At 51.8% G+C, this 17,876-nt stretch overlaps 1 protein-coding gene across 1 annotated transcript in view; it reads right to left on the bottom strand.

Moving 5' to 3' along the window:
• LOC140658877 (mitochondrial Rho GTPase 2) overlaps positions 1–17,876 on the bottom strand; it is a 45,174-nt gene that overhangs the window by 23,991 nt on the left and 3,307 nt on the right. The window contains exons 7-30 of the mRNA XM_072877867.1: positions 17,123–17,190; positions 16,919–17,028; positions 15,781–16,011; positions 15,067–15,135; positions 14,313–14,423; positions 14,057–14,202; positions 13,693–13,750; positions 12,021–12,139; positions 11,665–11,826; positions 10,744–10,874; positions 9,491–9,607; positions 8,722–8,957; positions 8,077–8,216; positions 7,387–7,517; positions 5,962–6,092; positions 5,327–5,488; positions 4,918–5,046; positions 4,230–4,363; positions 4,112–4,149; positions 3,517–3,636; positions 2,913–3,095; positions 1,953–2,053; positions 915–1,017; positions 321–442 (exon numbers count right to left, since the gene is read on the bottom strand). Coding sequence (XP_072733968.1) covers positions 321–442; positions 915–1,017; positions 1,953–2,053; positions 2,913–3,095; positions 3,517–3,636; positions 4,112–4,149; positions 4,230–4,363; positions 4,918–5,046; positions 5,327–5,488; positions 5,962–6,092; positions 7,387–7,517; positions 8,077–8,216; positions 8,722–8,957; positions 9,491–9,607; positions 10,744–10,874; positions 11,665–11,826; positions 12,021–12,139; positions 13,693–13,750; positions 14,057–14,202; positions 14,313–14,423; positions 15,067–15,135; positions 15,781–16,011; positions 16,919–17,028; positions 17,123–17,190 — 3,052 coding nt within the window. The remainder of the gene's footprint in view (positions 1–320; positions 443–914; positions 1,018–1,952; positions 2,054–2,912; positions 3,096–3,516; positions 3,637–4,111; positions 4,150–4,229; positions 4,364–4,917; positions 5,047–5,326; positions 5,489–5,961; positions 6,093–7,386; positions 7,518–8,076; positions 8,217–8,721; positions 8,958–9,490; positions 9,608–10,743; positions 10,875–11,664; positions 11,827–12,020; positions 12,140–13,692; positions 13,751–14,056; positions 14,203–14,312; positions 14,424–15,066; positions 15,136–15,780; positions 16,012–16,918; positions 17,029–17,122; positions 17,191–17,876) is intronic.

The following is a 17,876-nucleotide window of genomic DNA, read 5'->3' as shown; positions in this document are numbered from 1 at the left end:
GTTAGTTAATCTTAGCAACTGTTAAGTCTCAAATTAAAGTGATGTGGTTGGCAAATGAAAAATTCTGTGAGAACAACCATCAGCTGATGGCAGGAGGAGTGGCAGCATCACCCAGAGGAAGGGAGCAGCCTTTACTGCCACACTGAGCCAGCACAATGGATAGCTAGGCTCCAAAAACATGTATTTTATTTCCATAACCCCAGGTCTCCATGCAGCAGGCAGAAGAAGAAACAGATAAATGGGATTTTAGTCTGCAACATTCCTTTAGCCCAAAGCGACACAGACAAAACCCAGCCCGGGGCAGCAGAAGCCTTTCCCACCTGGGCATCGTGGCTGACGGCGAGCGTAGAGATCTCCTCTGCATGGCCAAGCCAGTGATTCTGTGATCCTGAGTGCAGGTCTTCAACCACAATGACGCAGCCACAGGTGTAGGCGAAGAAGCCTAGCAGAGGAGGAGGAGGAGATGGGATGTTTTCATGTAAAGCTTTCACATACAGCACCCACTAAAACCTACATCGCAATTCAGGAAACTTCTTTTTTTTCAGTAATACATAAAAGCTGACTCTTTACACAGCCTGTCAGCATCCTTCCCATCAGGTTGAGAGTGGAGTAAGGACAAATCTCACTTCCCCTAACCTGAGCAAAGCAAAGCTGTTGGGCATCACTCCAGCCTGGAGAAAGGAGGCGAGATGGCCTTTGTGAGAGTCTTCCCTTCTGCTCTATCCACTCAACAACTGAAGCCTGAGTCTGCCCATATTGACTAATGTTTGCCAATAGCAAAGAAGAAGGGTTACTGGATTTTACCAACACAAAGAATCCCTGTGCTAAAGCAAAGTTCCGAAGCCAACAGCTAGAAGATCGTAACTTGGCTCAGTAGACACACCTCCCGCCCCTCCAGAGCCTTCCCGGCATACCTGTGTCTGGGTTCCACACCATATTCCCTCTGCCGTTCCCGTTGTAGCCAATCACTGCTTTCAGCTTCAAGACCTCACTGCCAGCTGGAGGAAATAAGAAACTCTACAAGAAAAATAGATACTGGCTTAAAATAAGCTCTAGAAGGATGGCCCAGTCAGGTACATTCAACACCCACGTAAGAAAAAGCGTGCGTACAAGCACACACACGTCCTCACACACACGACACGCAAATTTATGCCAATGCTCACACAATTCAAGTTCAACAACACATCAACGGATGAATACCAAAGTGCACACTTATACAGACAAAGGAGAAACTGCACCAGCAAAATGAGGCGCAGATGCTTTCAGATGGGGCACAAAACGGGCTGGCGGCAACTGCCCAGCCGATGAGCAGCTGCTAATCCTGCTGGGAAAGAGTTCAATGGGTTTTGCTGACTTGGGGATGTAGATGTTTCAATAGGAAGACAGTGGGGGGAAAAAATGCTACCAGGTGGAGGGGCAGAGGAGAGAATTGAGGGTGCAAGCTGAATGTAGCTTTTCTCCCAGCACTGCAGACAGCAGAGCTTAGGAAAAGGTTAAGTTTCTGTTTTATTATTGCTCTGTTTGTTAACAGAGCGAGAGCTGTGCCTTGACTATCTTCACTACACTCGATGGATTGCCTTCCCCAGCCTGCTCTGCCAACACATCTGCTCGCAAATATGGGTGCATGATGAATCACTCCATTGCTCACTCGTCTTTCACTTCAATAGCACATGCCATTTCCATTCTTTTGAATAAAAATGTATGCAGATTTGCTGAACAGAAGAAGAGTTGGTCACAACTCACTTTTTACTAGTCTGGAAAGAGCTGCATGTAGAGGAGAAAGGGGAACTAATGTTAGGAGTTTCTAATTAAACATCAGGCCCAGGGGTATATTTCACAAATTGCTTTCAAACAGAGAACAAAATGGAAACAATTTGGAAAATCCACCTATCCCAGCCCTAAAATGCCTGTTCATCACCTGCCCAGGTAACCAGCCCTGGCACAACTCTCACCTGGGGGAGCACCGATGCCTTAAAGCGAGCAGTGAAATGCCGGTAGGAATCTGGGCGGACGGAGCACTGGGACTTGGGAATTTTGGTCTCCTTTCTGGGTTCTGCCACACAAAGAAGAAAACAGTACCTATGGGATGCTGCTCCTGGGAACGGTTTGGGAGCAGCAGTTAGGCTGTGGCTTGCTGTCCGTTCAGATGCTGTGTATGTGCGTGCATACGCACACACGTATGAGGCAAAAAAATCAGACTGCAGTGTCACATGCACTCCTACATGACTGGCCATAGGAAAAGCACCAGCTTTCCAGGAGCAGAGGAGGAACATCCACCTCCCCCCATCATCCCGCTCAGCCACACCACACTGCAAACAGCCTAAGGGCATCCACGCTTCGTGCCCTGGGCATCGCTGTGAAAGCGTAAGCCACGCAGCTAGAAAGAGGTCTTTAACGAGAGCGGCGGAGGCACAGTTTTATGTTGAAGCTTTCCAACAAGTCCTGCCTGGGGCTGAGCGCTGGCAGCTGCCTGCTTCTGGCAGGTCGCCACGAACTGCTGCAGCTTTGAGGCTGTGCATCTATTAATAGAGACATTGGGAGCTTTAATTTCAGCTGGCTTTAATAGAACGTGCCACTTAGAGATGATACTGGCTCCAAGCTGAAGAGGGGCTTCTGGTGTGCCTAGAAGCAGCAGCAGGGAAAGAGCCAGACAAACAAGCAGTGCTAGGGACCAACGTGAGCTTCCCTCAATACTGACTTCCCTTGGTAAATCACACCCAAGGGAAGAGCCCCGAGGAACACATCGCTGCCCTTCATCTCACAACTCGGAGCATGTGTCCAGGTCTATCTGTACCATATTAATAATGATCTTTCTTTATTTTTCAGGGATAGACCAAGCTGCCATGGAGGCCTGCACACATCGTGCCCCTAAGTAGCCAAGCTCTGTACAAGATGGGAATACTCCTGTTTACCATTTGCTGATTCTCCAGGAGACCTCGAGCTCTCCTGCCTCACTTTGGGCCTCACAACAAGAAGGTCCTCATTTCTGACTGACTCCACCACAAGGACCGAGGAATCTTTGTCTCCGTTCACCACCATCCCGCTGCTGCCTGGCAGACCTGCTTCCTCCTCTTTGTCCGACTCGGAGAAAATACCTGAAGAGAAAAATTAGTGGAAGGACAGAGCCATCCGTGTCGTTCAGGACTGCTTCATGTGTGACCGACCCTTTGATTCTGGCAGTGTCATTCTGCTCTGTGTAACAGCCCATCTGTTAGGGTGGAGGGCAAAGCAGTCACTTCCTCCTGGGTATGTCCAGCAAGATATTTACCATAGCCCTCGGAGAAGCTGTGCCAGCAGCTTAGTCTACGGAGGAGAGCAGAGGATAAAGCGGTGCTGAACCCCAACACTTCTGGCTGGCTTTGTCCAAGTTAGGGGAAGGAAAGTGCAGACTGGTCTATCGGTCTGCAGGAAGGGGATCACGGGCAGGGATGGCTCCAGGGATGCTGCTGAACTAGGCAAGGAGTTTTCCCTAAAACAAGATTAATTTTCCCCTTTCCTGCAAGCAGTTCCTCTTACTTTGACATCCCGCTTGGTGGACAGAGCTGACATCCAAACATGGTGGTGAGGACAACAATGGAAGAGGAACTGTCTGCCGAGGTGTCTCAGAGGCATCCTTTAGCTTCTCAGAGCTCCCTTCTGTGAAAAAAGAGGGTTTATGTAACTTCCTTCATCCCTTAGATCCTCTCGTCCTCCTGAGTTGATTGATGGTGATACCTCCAAGCTTATTTCTCCAGTGTCCTCCTACACAGGCGAAGCCACTGTGTCCTTCAAGAAAGGGAGGGACAGATAGAGAGAGGGACAGCGAGGGCAGAGAAAAAGAAGACAGAAGAGATGGAGGCAGGGAAAGACAGAAGGCAAAAGCTGAAAGACCTACCAAGAAACCCAGAGCGGCTCTGCTCCGAACATCCCCTCCTTGGCAGACTCCCCCTGAGAGGTGCTAGTTAAGTGAAGACTGTCCCTTGGGGTTAATTAGCTGGTTAGCCCCCTGCTATCTGACCCACTGAGGGAAGGAGCCAAAGACCCCCAACCCCTACCCTCTGCCATGAAGAGCAGCTGTGGAAGAGCTGCCAACCTGCTGGCCAGCACAATTCACGGGAGGAGGCAAACTCACCTGCTCCCGGCAGCAGAGCGGACTCGGAGGAACAAGCCCTGGAAAGGTAAGGAGACCGGCGTTACACCAAGAGGGGATGGGAAGCAGGGGAAGGCACTGCTCAGCACCGTGCGCTTACCTGGCTGGGGGTGACCCCTCCGCAGGCACAGCCAGGAAGTCCCAGAGGAAGATGGCATCTCCAACGCTGATGACGTGCCGTTGGTCTGGGGTGAAGGCCACCTGGCGCACTGGCTCCGAGTGGCCAATGTACACCTGGGAGAGAGCACGCCTTGAACTTCTCCGTCACCACACCTGTCCTGTCAGGATGGTGGTTATGGCACTCCCTGCCCTGCATAGCCAGCGTCTACGCTCCTCAGCGGAAGATCCCCTCAGAGGCCAGCACCACACCCTGCAGTGCTCAGACCTAGGGTTGATCAACCTGAGGTTGACCTTCGCACACTGATCTGGAGAAACAAGCAGAAGCTGAAAACCCCCAAGGTCTTATCCTAGCTCTCGATACCTCTGAAACCCCAGGTGAGCCATTTTCTTCTCTGGCTGGCTCTGTCCCTAGCACAGAGGTAACACCTACCTCTGTCCTTCGCAGAGGGTCTCACTGGGTGCGGCGTCTTTGGCAGCCCCAGCCCGTGCTCAGTGCAGGGCGTTATTACAACGTGGGAATAGGGCTGCATTTCTCAGCTGCTGGGCAAACTGGGACTAGGGACACTGGGCCAAGTCACACAGAGGGCATTTCCTGCTCTCTTCTGCAGGGGTTCAGAAACCTTGATCAGGGCAACACCAACCCCCTTCCCTCCCTCTGTGGGCAGTACCTGGAAGTTGATATCGAAGCGCATCTGATAGTCCCACACTTTGATAACTTTGTCGCCAGCAGTGAGCAGGTACCTGCCATCCTTGCTCAGCGCCAAGGAAGAACAGGACAGCTTGTGCACGGGAGACACCTGAGGACAAGAAACCGCACCAGCAGCATTAACTGAGCTAGTTCCTGTCCTTATGCTTCAGCAAGATGACAGGAGTGCGACAGCACAGAAAGCAAGGACAAGCTCAGGCTCACCCTGAGCACGACCACACCAGGATAGCTACGCGCTTGCCACTCGTGTTTCTTTGAAGCCTGTGAACTGCAGGATGAGCTCTTCTCTCATTTACCCTCCTACAGTGACATGAAGTGCCCAAGCCCCACATGACCCCAGACCTCAGTGCATGAATTTCATAGTGTCCTACCTCTCGCACCAGTCGTCCCGTTTTTGCATCAAGTACAAGGATTTTATTGGAAGAAGTGGACACCAGGAGCTCGCCTCGAGGCACCGGAGCAAAGCAGACTCTCGCTGCAGAGTCCAAGGCCGTGCCGTTCAAATCGAGGATGCTGATGTCCACCCTCAGGAGCTGTGAAACAAGGAGCTACTGAAAAACGTCCTGGAGCAAATACTGCAGAAGCCTCAGGAGCCTCTCGTGGCTCTCCTAACACAAGGCTATGGAGCCCCCCAGACCCTTCCCTTCCCACCTAATGAGAGGCTGCAGGGTCCAGACAATGTCCCTGCTGCCCAGGAGGGCAGCTCACAAAGATGAGTTGGAGCTGACAGTCTACACAAAACTTCTCTAAATTATCTTTCTAGAGGGGAATGAAGCAGGACAAGAAGAAACCTTGACTTTGTTGTTTCTATCTCACCAAATGGAAAACCAACCTCATTGTAAGCACCCTGAGCAAGCGTCTGCTGTGCAGGGAAGGGCCCTCTCCAACATTGCTGGTGCCCAAGGCCCTTGATCCATCTCATCTGATGCAGCCTATGGGAATTTCCCCTATGGCACGTGCTCCCCTCCCCACCCTCCCCCGGGAACAAGGGGAACCTGCTGGGTACCTCATCTAGAGAGCAGGCCTCCATCACGGTCACAACGTACTTGGAGGGACCCACGAAGGCCAAGAGGCGGCTGTCCCCACTGACCACCAAAGCATCCGAACCGCTCCCAGCATCCCGAGCCACCACATTGCCTGAGGGCCACAGCAAGAGAGAGAGTGAAGAGAGGAGCAAAGCCCACACTGCAGCCAGCTCGCTCTGTGATGGTGCTGCTGACTGGCAGCTGCAGCTTCTCCTGCCTCCGAATCAGCCCTGGGTTAATGTTCTGGCCTGAGAAATAAGCAACCTCTGTTGTAGACAGTGCTACAAATTTTATCTGCAACACCCAAAGCGTGCAGTGAGCCACCTCAAAGGCAAGGTCTAGATACATGGCTTGTCACCTGACTGAACATGCAGTGTTTTCAGGAGAGCAGAACAAAGTCAAGGGAATAAAATCGATTTTAGTGTTTATTTTTTTAATGTTACAGGAAGCTGCGACAAGGAGCTATGAAGTGAGATCTCAGCTGCAGCCTGGGTGTCTGAACCCTGCGCAGAATGAAGTCAGTGCCGAACCCCACCACGCTGACGTCAGTCAAGTGGGCAGATAGACCCAGAGGTGTAAAAATAGACATCAAAGCAATTCTCTGTATTTATTCCACTACCAAAAATCCACTGTTCTGTCCCTGGAACATGGCCAGGCAATGAACACTGTTTCAGAGTGGAGTCAGCATGCGAAGGTCCAGCTGCAGCACTGACACCAAACCTGGCTTATTTTGGACAAATTCCCTGATCTCTCCGAGCCCCTATTCCTTCTCCACCTACTTCAACTGCACACTTCTTGGGGCAGGATCCTCCTCTTTGTACGATATTGCATAACAGAGCTCCCTTTGCCTGCCCAAGCTTGTGCTGCCACAGCTCATTTCAAAAGCGTACATTAAATGTGACATTAATGTTTCCAAACTGCCTTGCCCCTGCAGTGCTTCCCCTGCCTGCAGCTCTCCGCCTTCTCCGTTCACCAGCACAGCTCTTGCACAGCTGTGCTGCAGGCAGGATTAGGGAAACGATCCAGTTTAAACAAATTAAACTGTACATCCACAAAATTGAAAGATTTAGGGCTTGGGCATGAATAAGTAGGAAGACTCTACACTTGTGTTGCTTCTAGGCAATGCACCGTTGAATCTAGACCTGAAAGGGCAGGTCTCTGCGATTCCAGCCCATTCACAAAATCAAAACACCGAGCAAGCTGAGAGCGTTTGAATCGGGACTGGTAGGAAAGGGTTGGCAGTCACTAGGGTTTGCTCACACATACGGCATAAACACAAATGACACAGCTCAGAAGGTTCATCAGAAATATCTCTCCGAGTAGGCTGAGTCTGGTTTGGCTTTGGTGCCAGGATGTCTATGCTAATAAAAAAAGAACAAAGGCAACCCACAAGCCTAAAGTCTTACCCAGGACTCTCAGGACGTGGCTTTTCTGTGCCATACAGCTGTAAAGAGCCAGAGTTCCCTGCAAACAGGAGCTGAACATGAAATTGCCATCTGGAGAGAAGGTCAGTCCAGTGATCACAGTGCGGTGCTGCCTGAAAGAAGGCAGAAAACATGAAAAAGGGGAGGAGAACAAAGAAACAAAACCCCAGAAAACAGTAGCAATGTGAAGAACCCAGGAGAGCAAAATAACCAGGAGCAGGCAGAGGACCCCACTGTGCTCATGCCTGCAGCAGCCCAGGACAATCAACACTCCAACTTTTTGGAAAGCCGAGCAGCAAGCACAGCACTCCAGCTGTCCCTGGATGGGACATGCTCCCTCTCCCTTTGGAGCATCCTCCGCTTTCCATGCCAAGGCTCGCAAGGGCTCCCTGTTCAGCTGCTCTCTAGGACAAGCCTTTTCCTACTGTTGGCCAACTGTCCACCGGGAAGCCATAAAGAAAGCCCTCACAGCCTTCACAGGTTGGACTTTTACCACCCAGAGCCTTGGCACAGCAGGCTATCTGCCTGAAAACCACTCAGCTGGGGCGTGAGGATTGTCGAGCTCAAGAAAAGCACTTTTCCCACCTCCACGATTACCACCGTGGCTCTTGCCAGGACACCCACAGTTAGACCCGTACCTGCCCCAGTACAGCTCCCACTGCAAGCGCTTACTTGTGCTCCACCAGCAGATCAGAGGCAGCCAAGCTGAAGGTCCGCACCACCCCGCTGTCAAAGCCGCAGGCCAGGATCTGATGGGTAGGGTGAAAGGCCACAGCAGACGGCATTTCCTCTGCAGCTGTGAAGTCATACAGCTGCGGGAGAGAGACACACCGCAGGCACAAAGCTGGATAAAGCTGTACCTGGCAGCCGCACCTCACACCAAAACAGCCTCAGACCTCCACTGAGAGTGTATCCCACAAAAGAAATCTCATCCTGCCTGGATGGACCTAAAGCCCAGCGAAGTCCTGGGTCTTTGGGCATTTAGATAAAGCCCTTGGGTATTATGTTTTGTGTTAAAAAGCAATATTCAAAAGATGGAGGAAAAGAAAATATTTTTGTTTAACAATACCTTCAGAAGTTAAGGCCAAATTAGGCATTAAGCTAAAACTCTCAGAACTCCATACTCCAGAAGGATTTCTTGCCCATGGTACCCCCCATGCTTCAGGGAGGACATTTAATGGCTCTAGAACTGTGGAGCTTTGATAACTAGACTAAACAGAGACTAGGCAGGCTATTTATTAATATTTTTTATTATTAATTTATTAATAATCTCACATTTATTAATGCGAGACACCTACTGACTCTCGTCTCACCTACCTGCTGCATGGAGACGAGGTCCCAGACTCGGATGGTATTGTCCTGAGACACTGTTGCCATCTGCTTCCAAATCCCCTCCACCGAGAACGCCAAAACGGAGTCCTCATGAGAGCGCATGAGGGTGTTATAGTCCCGGGACTGGATATCCAGGTAGCCCAGATTCCCAGCAGCGGTCGTGCACAAGACTTTGCGGTTGTCCGGGCTGATGCAGACAGAACTCACCGGAGCTTCATGCTCTGGAGAAAGACACAGGAGTCAGCAAACCCCCCTGGAAAAGGAGCAGCAGCAGCTGGAGCACAGCTGCTGAACCAGGTTCACATTTAGGAAAGTAACGCAGACAGGAATGAGCATCCCACATGACCTCAGGATTGAATGCTCGCAGGTTTTTTAGTGACAAATTACTCTCTGCCCTTTCTAGAAGTCCCTGGGCTCTGCTGTTATGGTGGTTGTTTCAAAAAGAGTAAAGAACTGCTCAACTTCTCCCCTAGTTTTTCATGGACAGAAGAGCCATGGGTACAAGGGCACAGAAATCAAGACTGAATGCCTGCTCTCACCCAGGACATCCTGCCTTTCTCCTCCAAGAATGAACATGAATAATTGCTGTTGAAGTAGAAGACTTCCAAGCCAGCCACCCCTAGAGACAGCAGGCATAAAAGATGCCCTCGTTCACGAGAATTGCTTTAGGAGACATGGCAGTGGAGCTTTGGCTTCACAGCAGCAGGCTGATGGAGATGTGGAGCTCAGAAGCACCGGTCCCAGCTGTACTCACCTGCCTCTAAGACAACGGCTGAGAAGTCCAGTGGCCATAGCCGTAGGTAGCCATCTTCTGAACCCGTGGCACAGAAGGTTGAGGAGAGGCTAATACTGTTTATAGCAATCCCAGGGCCTGAAAACCCAAAAAACAACACTACCTTGTACACTTGAAACAAGAAAACTCAAACTGAGGGTTCCCCCTTCCAAGAGCCGAGTCCAATGGTCCACCCACGCCAGCAGCTGAAGTCTCAGAAGACGACACCAGGAATCCCACGGTGACCGACAGTATAGGCTGAAGAGTCTCAGCTAGCCCTTCTCCGGACTCAAAACACGTTCAGTCCCCATCCCTTTCCAGCACTCCTCTTTACCATCGTGCAACTCTCACCAGGCACAGAAAATTCTTACCGCTTGTTAAACCCTGCCATATTTTGACTTGAACAGGATCTTGTGGCAAGGAATGTCCTGGATTAACTGCCTGAGATACAAAGCCCTTTAATTTCTGTGTCTCAAATCCTCTCTGCAGTGTAGTGAGAAGGGAGAGAGAATACAGATCTACAGAAACCGGGACTTTTTGATTCAGGTATAAAGTCCGTTGGTCAAAGCACTGGCACAAGCCAGCACTGCTACCAGGAGGACACCCAAGGACATCGTTTCATCTCCTCTTGGGCGTTTTCTCACCCATGAAGTGAGAACCGGAATTACATACCTCTCAAAGGGGCATGCTCTAGATTAATTAGCTCAATTTGCCAAAGTAAACTATGCACTAAGTTTTAAGATATCAGAGCAATCACACTTGAAAGTGAATTCTTCCCGCTGTTAAAATTAATGGAAGAGCTGAAAGCTGTACTACTTAGTATACAGCAACAAAGATTTCCCAAACACTCTGCACAGGCTGAATAATGAAAAAATCCCCAAATTCATCTTTTTCGTTGGTCTGCTTAGTTCTTTTTCCATCTCTACATGAAGATTCCCATCAGCAAATTAAGACCTTGTTTCATGTTTCTAAAAGTAGTGTTTCTCTGAAAGTGCAATCAGCATTTAAAATGCTAAAATTCTTTCTTAAAATGATACTTTGCTGTACTAAGGAAGATTATTTGCAGTACTTAAGAGGCAAATAGCTAGCAATGATCTAATCAACCCAAAATACTCCTTAGCAGTAGGTAAATAGCTGGTTTATTTTACCAGGGATTTGTTTGCCCTTTCTGACCCTGATGATGGTTGAGGTGCTCCCTGGCTGGTCCCCTCCTCCCCGCCTGCAGATTCTCCTACCTGTGCCGCTGCCTGCCTTGTCCTGCCGCTGGCAGCCCCGGGGCTGCGCGGGCAGCAGCCGCCGCGCGCTCCTCATGCAGACGTTCTTGTAGTCCACCTCCAAGACATGGCCACTCTTGCTGCAGACAAAGCTGTAGAGGAGAGAGACCCCTGCTCTGGCACCCCAGGGTTAAGAGGAGCTGTGCTCGCATGATTTCGTAAAAACCCAGCTTGGTTTACCTGTTAAACTGTTTGCCTGATGGAAAGCAATTCTGGTTCACAGTAACCTAACAGGTTAACGAGGTGTCCAAGGGCACCTTTCCCTGCGCTGCCCTACAAATCTACAACCAAGTCAGAGCTTCCTATTTTATTTCTTGTCCCTTTGAAACATTAATTAGCAAAAAGAGCTAAAAACTCGGCATAGACTTCAGAAAGAAACCTCTCTCTGCCACAGGACACAGCCCGGGGGAAGGCAGGGCCAGCTGAGCCGACAGCTCTGCCTTTATGGAACAGCATGGGATAGCAACAAAGGACTGGCTTTGACAATTAAAATAAAACAACAAAAAAAAGCGTGTATCTGTCTATATGCAAGAGGGTGTGTACCGCACTCCTCCCCCTGCCAACAGAAAGCTAACCACAAGCCTCAGGTTGGGGAGAGAGTCACTAAATACGGCAAAACATTGGTATGGCAAGAGGAAAGACCCATTTCTTGGGCTATTCTGCAAGCAGCCAAATCTCCCTTGGGAAACAAAGTGTGCTGAGGAGGGGAGAGGCTCTCCCAGCTCTAGGAGGCACCTATATTTTGCAGGGAAAACCCCGCAAAATGCCATGCTCATGCAAAGGAGGGAGAAGAAGGATGCTGAAGGCAGCCGAGAGCCGTAGAGCTCCCTCCCAGCAGGCTGCCCCGAGGACGGGTGACGGTGGAGCCCTGCAGCCCCTTACAGCGTGCGGTCCTCCGGCTCCCGCTCGGCCGCGTGCCCCTCCTCGAAGGCCAGGTCGGTGAACTCCAGGGAATGGTACTCGCCCAGACTGACGGGACACGAGCGCAGCGCTCCGCTCCGCACTCGCCACAGCCTGACATTGTCCCGGCCGCACGACACCATCCTGTCCCGGGAGAGACTGCGTGAGGACGAGGGCAGGACTCTCCAAGCCCCTGGTGAAAGGTCAGTGCCCCGAGGGCCACCGGCTGACCGCGAGGACAGAGAACAGGAACGGCAACAGGATGGCTGCAGCACCATGATTCCCCCTGCAGCTGTGCCAGAACCAATGCTTTTGATTTTTTTTTTTTTGCACACTACCTGGTATCATCAAAAAAAGCAATCTTCAAGGCCTGGATGTCCACATCGGTGTGCGCTTTGGCCAGCACGGCCACCTCTCCACCACGGGTCACCTGAGCAGCGTTCCACACCACCACCATCTGAAGCAAGAAGACATGATGACAGAGCTGCTTAAACGTGGAAACTTTGGCAGGAAAAGAGCTTTTCATCGCAGCAGCTGACCAGCTGCACATACAGGAGCTGGGCACAAAGTATCGATAACAGAATTGAAGCAGGGGAAAAAAATTCTCTCACACAGAGGGTTTAGGACAGTCCAACAGCTTTGCAAAGCTTCATGGCAATATACTTCCCTGGCTTCCATAATTATAGGTTCTAAATCCCAGGGCTGCCTGGCAACAGGGCTCAGACTTGGAAAGAAAATCCACAGAGGAGTGGGAATTCTGCCTGCTGAGATATAAGAGCTGTACCAGGGCTGAGCCAGTCCGCGAGAGCTGAAGGTAGCACGTGTCCAGCGGCACTGGCTCTCGCAGCACTTTGCTCTGATGCAGGTTTGTGTGCTCGCAGTGCCCATCCGAGGGGCAAGAGAGTCCAACCCTTTCCCCAAAGGAAAGGAGGAGACAGGTGAAGAAATGCAGGTGATTTGATGATCTTGCATTTCACAACAGCGTTAAAAAAAGACCTCAGAGGCTGGGATGGGCTGAGGCATCACCCTGGGAGAGGTGCTCCTGGCCAGCCCTCCGGCAGCCCCCGTTCTCCCATCCTGCTTTCACCCTATTGATCCCCCCTCCCCAGTTTCAGCTCGCCAGCTCCCACCCGGATCACGGAACGTTGCCACGTGCCAGGAAAAAAAACCGGAGCGTTGTTTGTTTTTTCCTGCAGGCAGTGTGCAGTTAGCGATGGCACAGCTAATTGCTGGTGGTTGTCAATAAGGGATCAGTGGATGAAAACAGTTCCACCGATAAAGCAAAACCCCCAGTCCCATGAAACAATTTTATTTTTGACTGCTACACGTGGGATCTGCGTCATCCCCTAGCTACATCAGTGGGTGGCAGCTTCAGTGCCCAGCATGCCTTCCAACAAGCGATGCCTGCGATGCTCAGAACTGAAAGATCAAACCTCGCATCTTGCCCTAAATGCTATAAAAAGTTTTTTGGGGGCTCTAGTCAGTGCTGAACCTCCCATTTCAATTCCCATTCTTCCACTACGTGCTTGCAAGCCTTCCAGCTCGAAATACCACACAAACACATGTCACCCTCAACCTGGTGGGCCAGAACGGCTGCGGAGGTGGGCGGCAACGCTGCGTGTGAGCCTGCGGCGATCCCCACAGGGTGCGGACAGAATAACACAGCCGCCTTCATCACCCCAGCTGGGCTCCTACCTGGGACCACACCAGGGACAGAAACAGCCCCAAAGCTCAACCCGAGCAGGTCTCTCGGGCTGCTTCCGAAAGGATTTGTTCGCTTGCAGCAGAGGATTGTGCATGCAAACACTTGCAAGCATCAAGTAGAAGGGAAGTATTTTCTAAGCAGCTCGTGAGAAACGGATCTCTCTCTGACTACAGTGAAGAACATGTCTAGGAAAGCCCAGAGCAGAGGTTTGTCTGCAAAATAACTGTGTAATCTGGGAGAACAGCCACCTCATGTTGCTTGTTCACAGGGTGGGGAAACCTCCAAAAGCAAGTTTCAGTCCTCACCGTTTTGCCATGCCCATCCTTTCCGACGCCGCACAGAACAGCTCCGCTGTAGGAAAAGCTGCAAGAAGAGGCCACCTGGTGAAATGCAGCTCCTTGTACCCCGAGTGCATCTCAGCGGGGAATAAAAGGAGACAAGTTCAGAGTAAGGGGAGACAGCAAGACCTGGGGGATAAGCTCAGGAGGGAGCTGGCAGCATATTGGCTGTTGCGGGCCAGCTGCCAGCAGGTCTCAGTGATAAAAACAGGCAGCTGAAGGAGACCTATAATTCACCCCTGGTTTATCACACACAGATAGCACAGAAAAGCTGCCGTGCTGCAACACTTAGCCCACCTGAACACATCCCTGCGCCCAGGCTGAAACCCACCTCAGGGACAGGAGGGAGCGGACGTGGGTTTTAAACACCGAGAGGCAGCTGCCCGTCGGGAAGTCCCAGAGGCGCACCACGCTCAGGGGACCAGCCTGCGCGGAAGCCAGCAAGGTGCTGTTCCCGTTGAAGGCCAGCGCCGACACCTGCAGGAAGCGCCAGGGTAGAGGCTTTTGAGGAGAGCTGGGACCGGGGGGTACATCTGGGGTACAAGGACAGGGTTGCTGTACGGCTGTGTAAAGAGAGTTACGCTCACCTTATCTGTGTGTCCAATAAAGAACCTCTGCTCTCCGGTCTGGATCTGCAGGGTCACTATAACAGCGTGGCATGGGTAGACCACCGCAGCGTTGTTCTGAGTCCACAGTGCCTGCAGGACCGAGACAGGAATGAGAGGGCTGCAGATCCTCCAGAGGTGCCCAAGGTCCTAGGCTGGACCTGCAGAGATTTCTTCAACAGGAGAGCTGCTGCACATGTGCAGGTGAGAGGATGCTCTTCCATACAAGTACTCTTCTAACTCGCAAAGGAAAACTAAGAGCCCGCCAACATCCTACTTATTTCAGTGGATTTACTGTACCAATCATCTCTACTACATGAACAGCAGATACAAGAAAAATTGTGTTGTTGGCAGGGCTTTGAACTGGCTGAACCAAAACGACCCTTTCTTTACCCTAACACAGACCGCAAGCCGGGCTCCTGCAAGGCACAGTGCCCCACGGAAACAATCCAAAACACAGCCCTTCCTTTCCAGACTCCTACAAAGCAGCTCTAATTTTAACATGTTAAAATGCAGAAGCCATGAGATGTAAAAGGCCCCCATAATTTCTAATTCACCATCGTAACAGCAGAAGACCCACGCACAAACATAAGCTCATGCCCATCTGCTTTGGGGACATTTTCGCCATCAAAAAGTGCAGGAAGGGTGGCACTCAGCTGCCTCAAGAAAAAAAAAAAAAAAAAAAAAATCAATCTGTGATTACACATCAGCTCCCCAAACCATCCGAGCTACTGACCCATTTGGTGCTGCAGCCTCCAAAGCCGATAATGGTTCTCAGCTTCAGGATGGGATCTGGTAAGAGCCTCTGAAAAAAAAAAAAAGGCAAGACAGCACCGTCGCACTTAGAGCTGGGCTGAGGTCCTCCGCCCACGGGGCCCCTCTGTCCCCATTGCTCCTTTCTCTCTAAAGCACAGAGGCAGCTTTGGGTTCTCTCCTGTTCAAGGGGATGGCTTTAAAGTATTTAACGTGGCAGAAGTCAGATCTGGAAGGAAGGAGGAGCTGGGATTTCCCAGGGTTAAGCAGCTCTCCCACCCACGCTTGGGGGTTACAGCCAGCCCTTCCCAGCGCCCTGGCGATGCCCAGAGAGCCGCCGGCGGCTGCGGGAAGGGCTGTCCTCTTACCCTGCAGGCAGAGGCTCTCCTGCCGGACGGCACGCCTGGTCCAGGGCCCTTCCTGTACACGCTCTGGGCAAATTAGTAAACATACATTATTGGCTCAAGGTCAGCGCATTCGAACACAGGGTCCCTCTTTCAAGGCAAGTATGATACTAGCAGAAAGGAGAACTGCTAGTCAGAAAAACTAATGCCAGCAAAAGGACTCCGTAGGATTAACTGAAACTCCAGCCTGAAGCTTGTGTTCCCTCTGCTGCCTCTGCCGGGCTCACAAACATCAGCTGTAAGCATCCCAAAGCCACCTTTGGGCTGCTGTGACTCCTCAGCACTTCACCCACCTCCTCTGAGCCGGTGTGGATGGCTCGGATGGCTCGTTTGCTCCTCTGGTGAGCGTACACATGGATGCCACCATCACTGACTGACAGCGATCGCCCAGCGTCCCCTGCACTGTGTGGTCTCTGGTTCTTCTCTAGCTCCTGGTCCACAGCAGGCACAGCTCTTGGAGGCCCTGGGGCTGTCAGGTGAACCTCAGGGATGCTTTTCGTAATTACAGGACACTGACGCGGCATCTGAAAAAGAGCAAAGCCTCAGAGATCAGCCCTCCTCCCAGCGCCTTCCACCCACCGCAAAGGCAGAGACAGGGAGACACCCACATCTCTCCCGAGTGATACAAACAAGGACCAAGCAACATGGCGGGAGAGCATCCCTGCGGGTACCTGACTTGGCCAGGTATGTTAACCAGCCACTCTCCCTACGCTCCTGGTGTTGTCTGTGCACAGTTCACCTCCTCCAGACAGCAAACCAGAGCCCCAGGAAAGATCCAGCCCTGAACAGTCTCTGGAAGAGCTGCCCTCTCTCCAGTGAGCAGAGGAGGCTACAAGCGCCTGGCCAGCCAGCTCGGCACATCCCCGTTCAGAACAGCAAAGTGGTCGCGCTCCTCATTTTCTCCCTCTCCACCACACGAGAAGGATGGCTTCCCCCAGTCCCTCTCCAAAAGCCCATCACCACGCTGTCTGGTAAGCCAGTCTGAGCACCAGCTCCCCCGTCACCACCAGCAGGGAAGGGGAAATCAGTGGTGAGGGCAGCTGCCTGCAACCCGGACTCCACACACTGCTCTGCTGCCTGAGGGCACCCAGTCAAGTTCTTTAGTCCTCATTTCCTACCTATAATTTGAAGACACAACTCTTTGCTGCCTCAGCTGAGGCAGGGAGGATAGATGTCTGGAGATTACGAGGTACTTGGCATTTATCTTGTCTCTGCTCTGTGCTATGCCAGACTGAACCACCCAGTCATTAACTGCGGGGCTGCAGTCAACAGACCATGCCCAGATCAGGGCTCTGACCTGCCCGGATCAGCTGCGAACGACAACAAGCAGCTTTTACGTCCTAAATAAAGGAACTCAAAGACAAGACGTGGGGAAAAACTCCATGGGAGGCAGAAAGGAAGAAGTTGCAGCCTCCTCCACGGTGCACTTACAGCTTTGGGACTGGTTATCTGATGGATGAGGGACAGTCGGTCACGGACTGCTTTGGTGAGCGTCACCGGCTGGGGCAGCTGCCGGACGGGGTCCTCCGAGACCTGGCCACCTGGGTGACATGAGGAGCGGGTTGGGCTCTTTCAGAAACCCAAGGCATCCACCCGGGGTGGCACAGCCTGGGCTGCTGTCCCCAGCCTTCCCACCTGCCGCAGGACCCGAACAGCTCTTCTGGATAGAGTCGTACGGCAGCTTGGACCCCTCGGATGGGAACCTGAGCAAAATCAGAGGAAGGTGCCATGTAACTGGGCTGCTGCACTGGCACCCCGGAATCTCGCGTGATAACTCACCGCCTGGCACAAAAGCCTCTTCACTGACTCCTATAAGATTCCCCCATTTTCCCCTTCTTCTCCCAAATACAGGGATACTAAAGCATCTCCCAGGTCTGATCTACACCGTTACTTTCCAGGGGTTAACTTGGCACTGCACACCATTAAGCCGATGACCGTGACAAGCAGCCGCTTATGGCTGACACAGTTCTCTGGCAAAAACCTCACCCCCGATGGGAGCCCAGCCCCGAAGCTGAGGCAGGTACGCTTATGTCTGCCCCCCAACGAGGCGTTAGGGCCGATGACAGCTCAGCAGCCCCTGTCAGGCTACCCTGTAACTAGCAAAAGGCTGAAGCGCTCCCTAAGAACAGCAAGCGCAGAAGAAAGGCTTGCATTACGCTGTTAGCCACGGGAGCAATCCCAGCAAGAGATCATCGAGAGGACTGGTGTTATCGCCAGGCACGGGAGTGCTCTGCAGCCTTTTTCCTGCCCCAAAATATCACCAATCAGCAATTAAGCTTAGACCAGGGCAGATGTGTTAACACCACCTAAATGCTGGAGTTGGGGTGACCAAAATGTCTCCATTTGAGCCCCAGGTTTGTGTGGATCTGTCATTCCTTAAGTGGCATTA

This window comes from Ciconia boyciana, chromosome 13, assembly GCF_034638445.1.
Source record: "Ciconia boyciana chromosome 13, ASM3463844v1, whole genome shotgun sequence".
Lineage (NCBI taxonomy): Eukaryota > Metazoa > Chordata > Aves > Ciconiiformes > Ciconiidae > Ciconia > Ciconia boyciana.
Note: the sequence above shows the minus strand (reverse complement) of the source record. Positions and strands in the feature narration are given on the sequence as shown.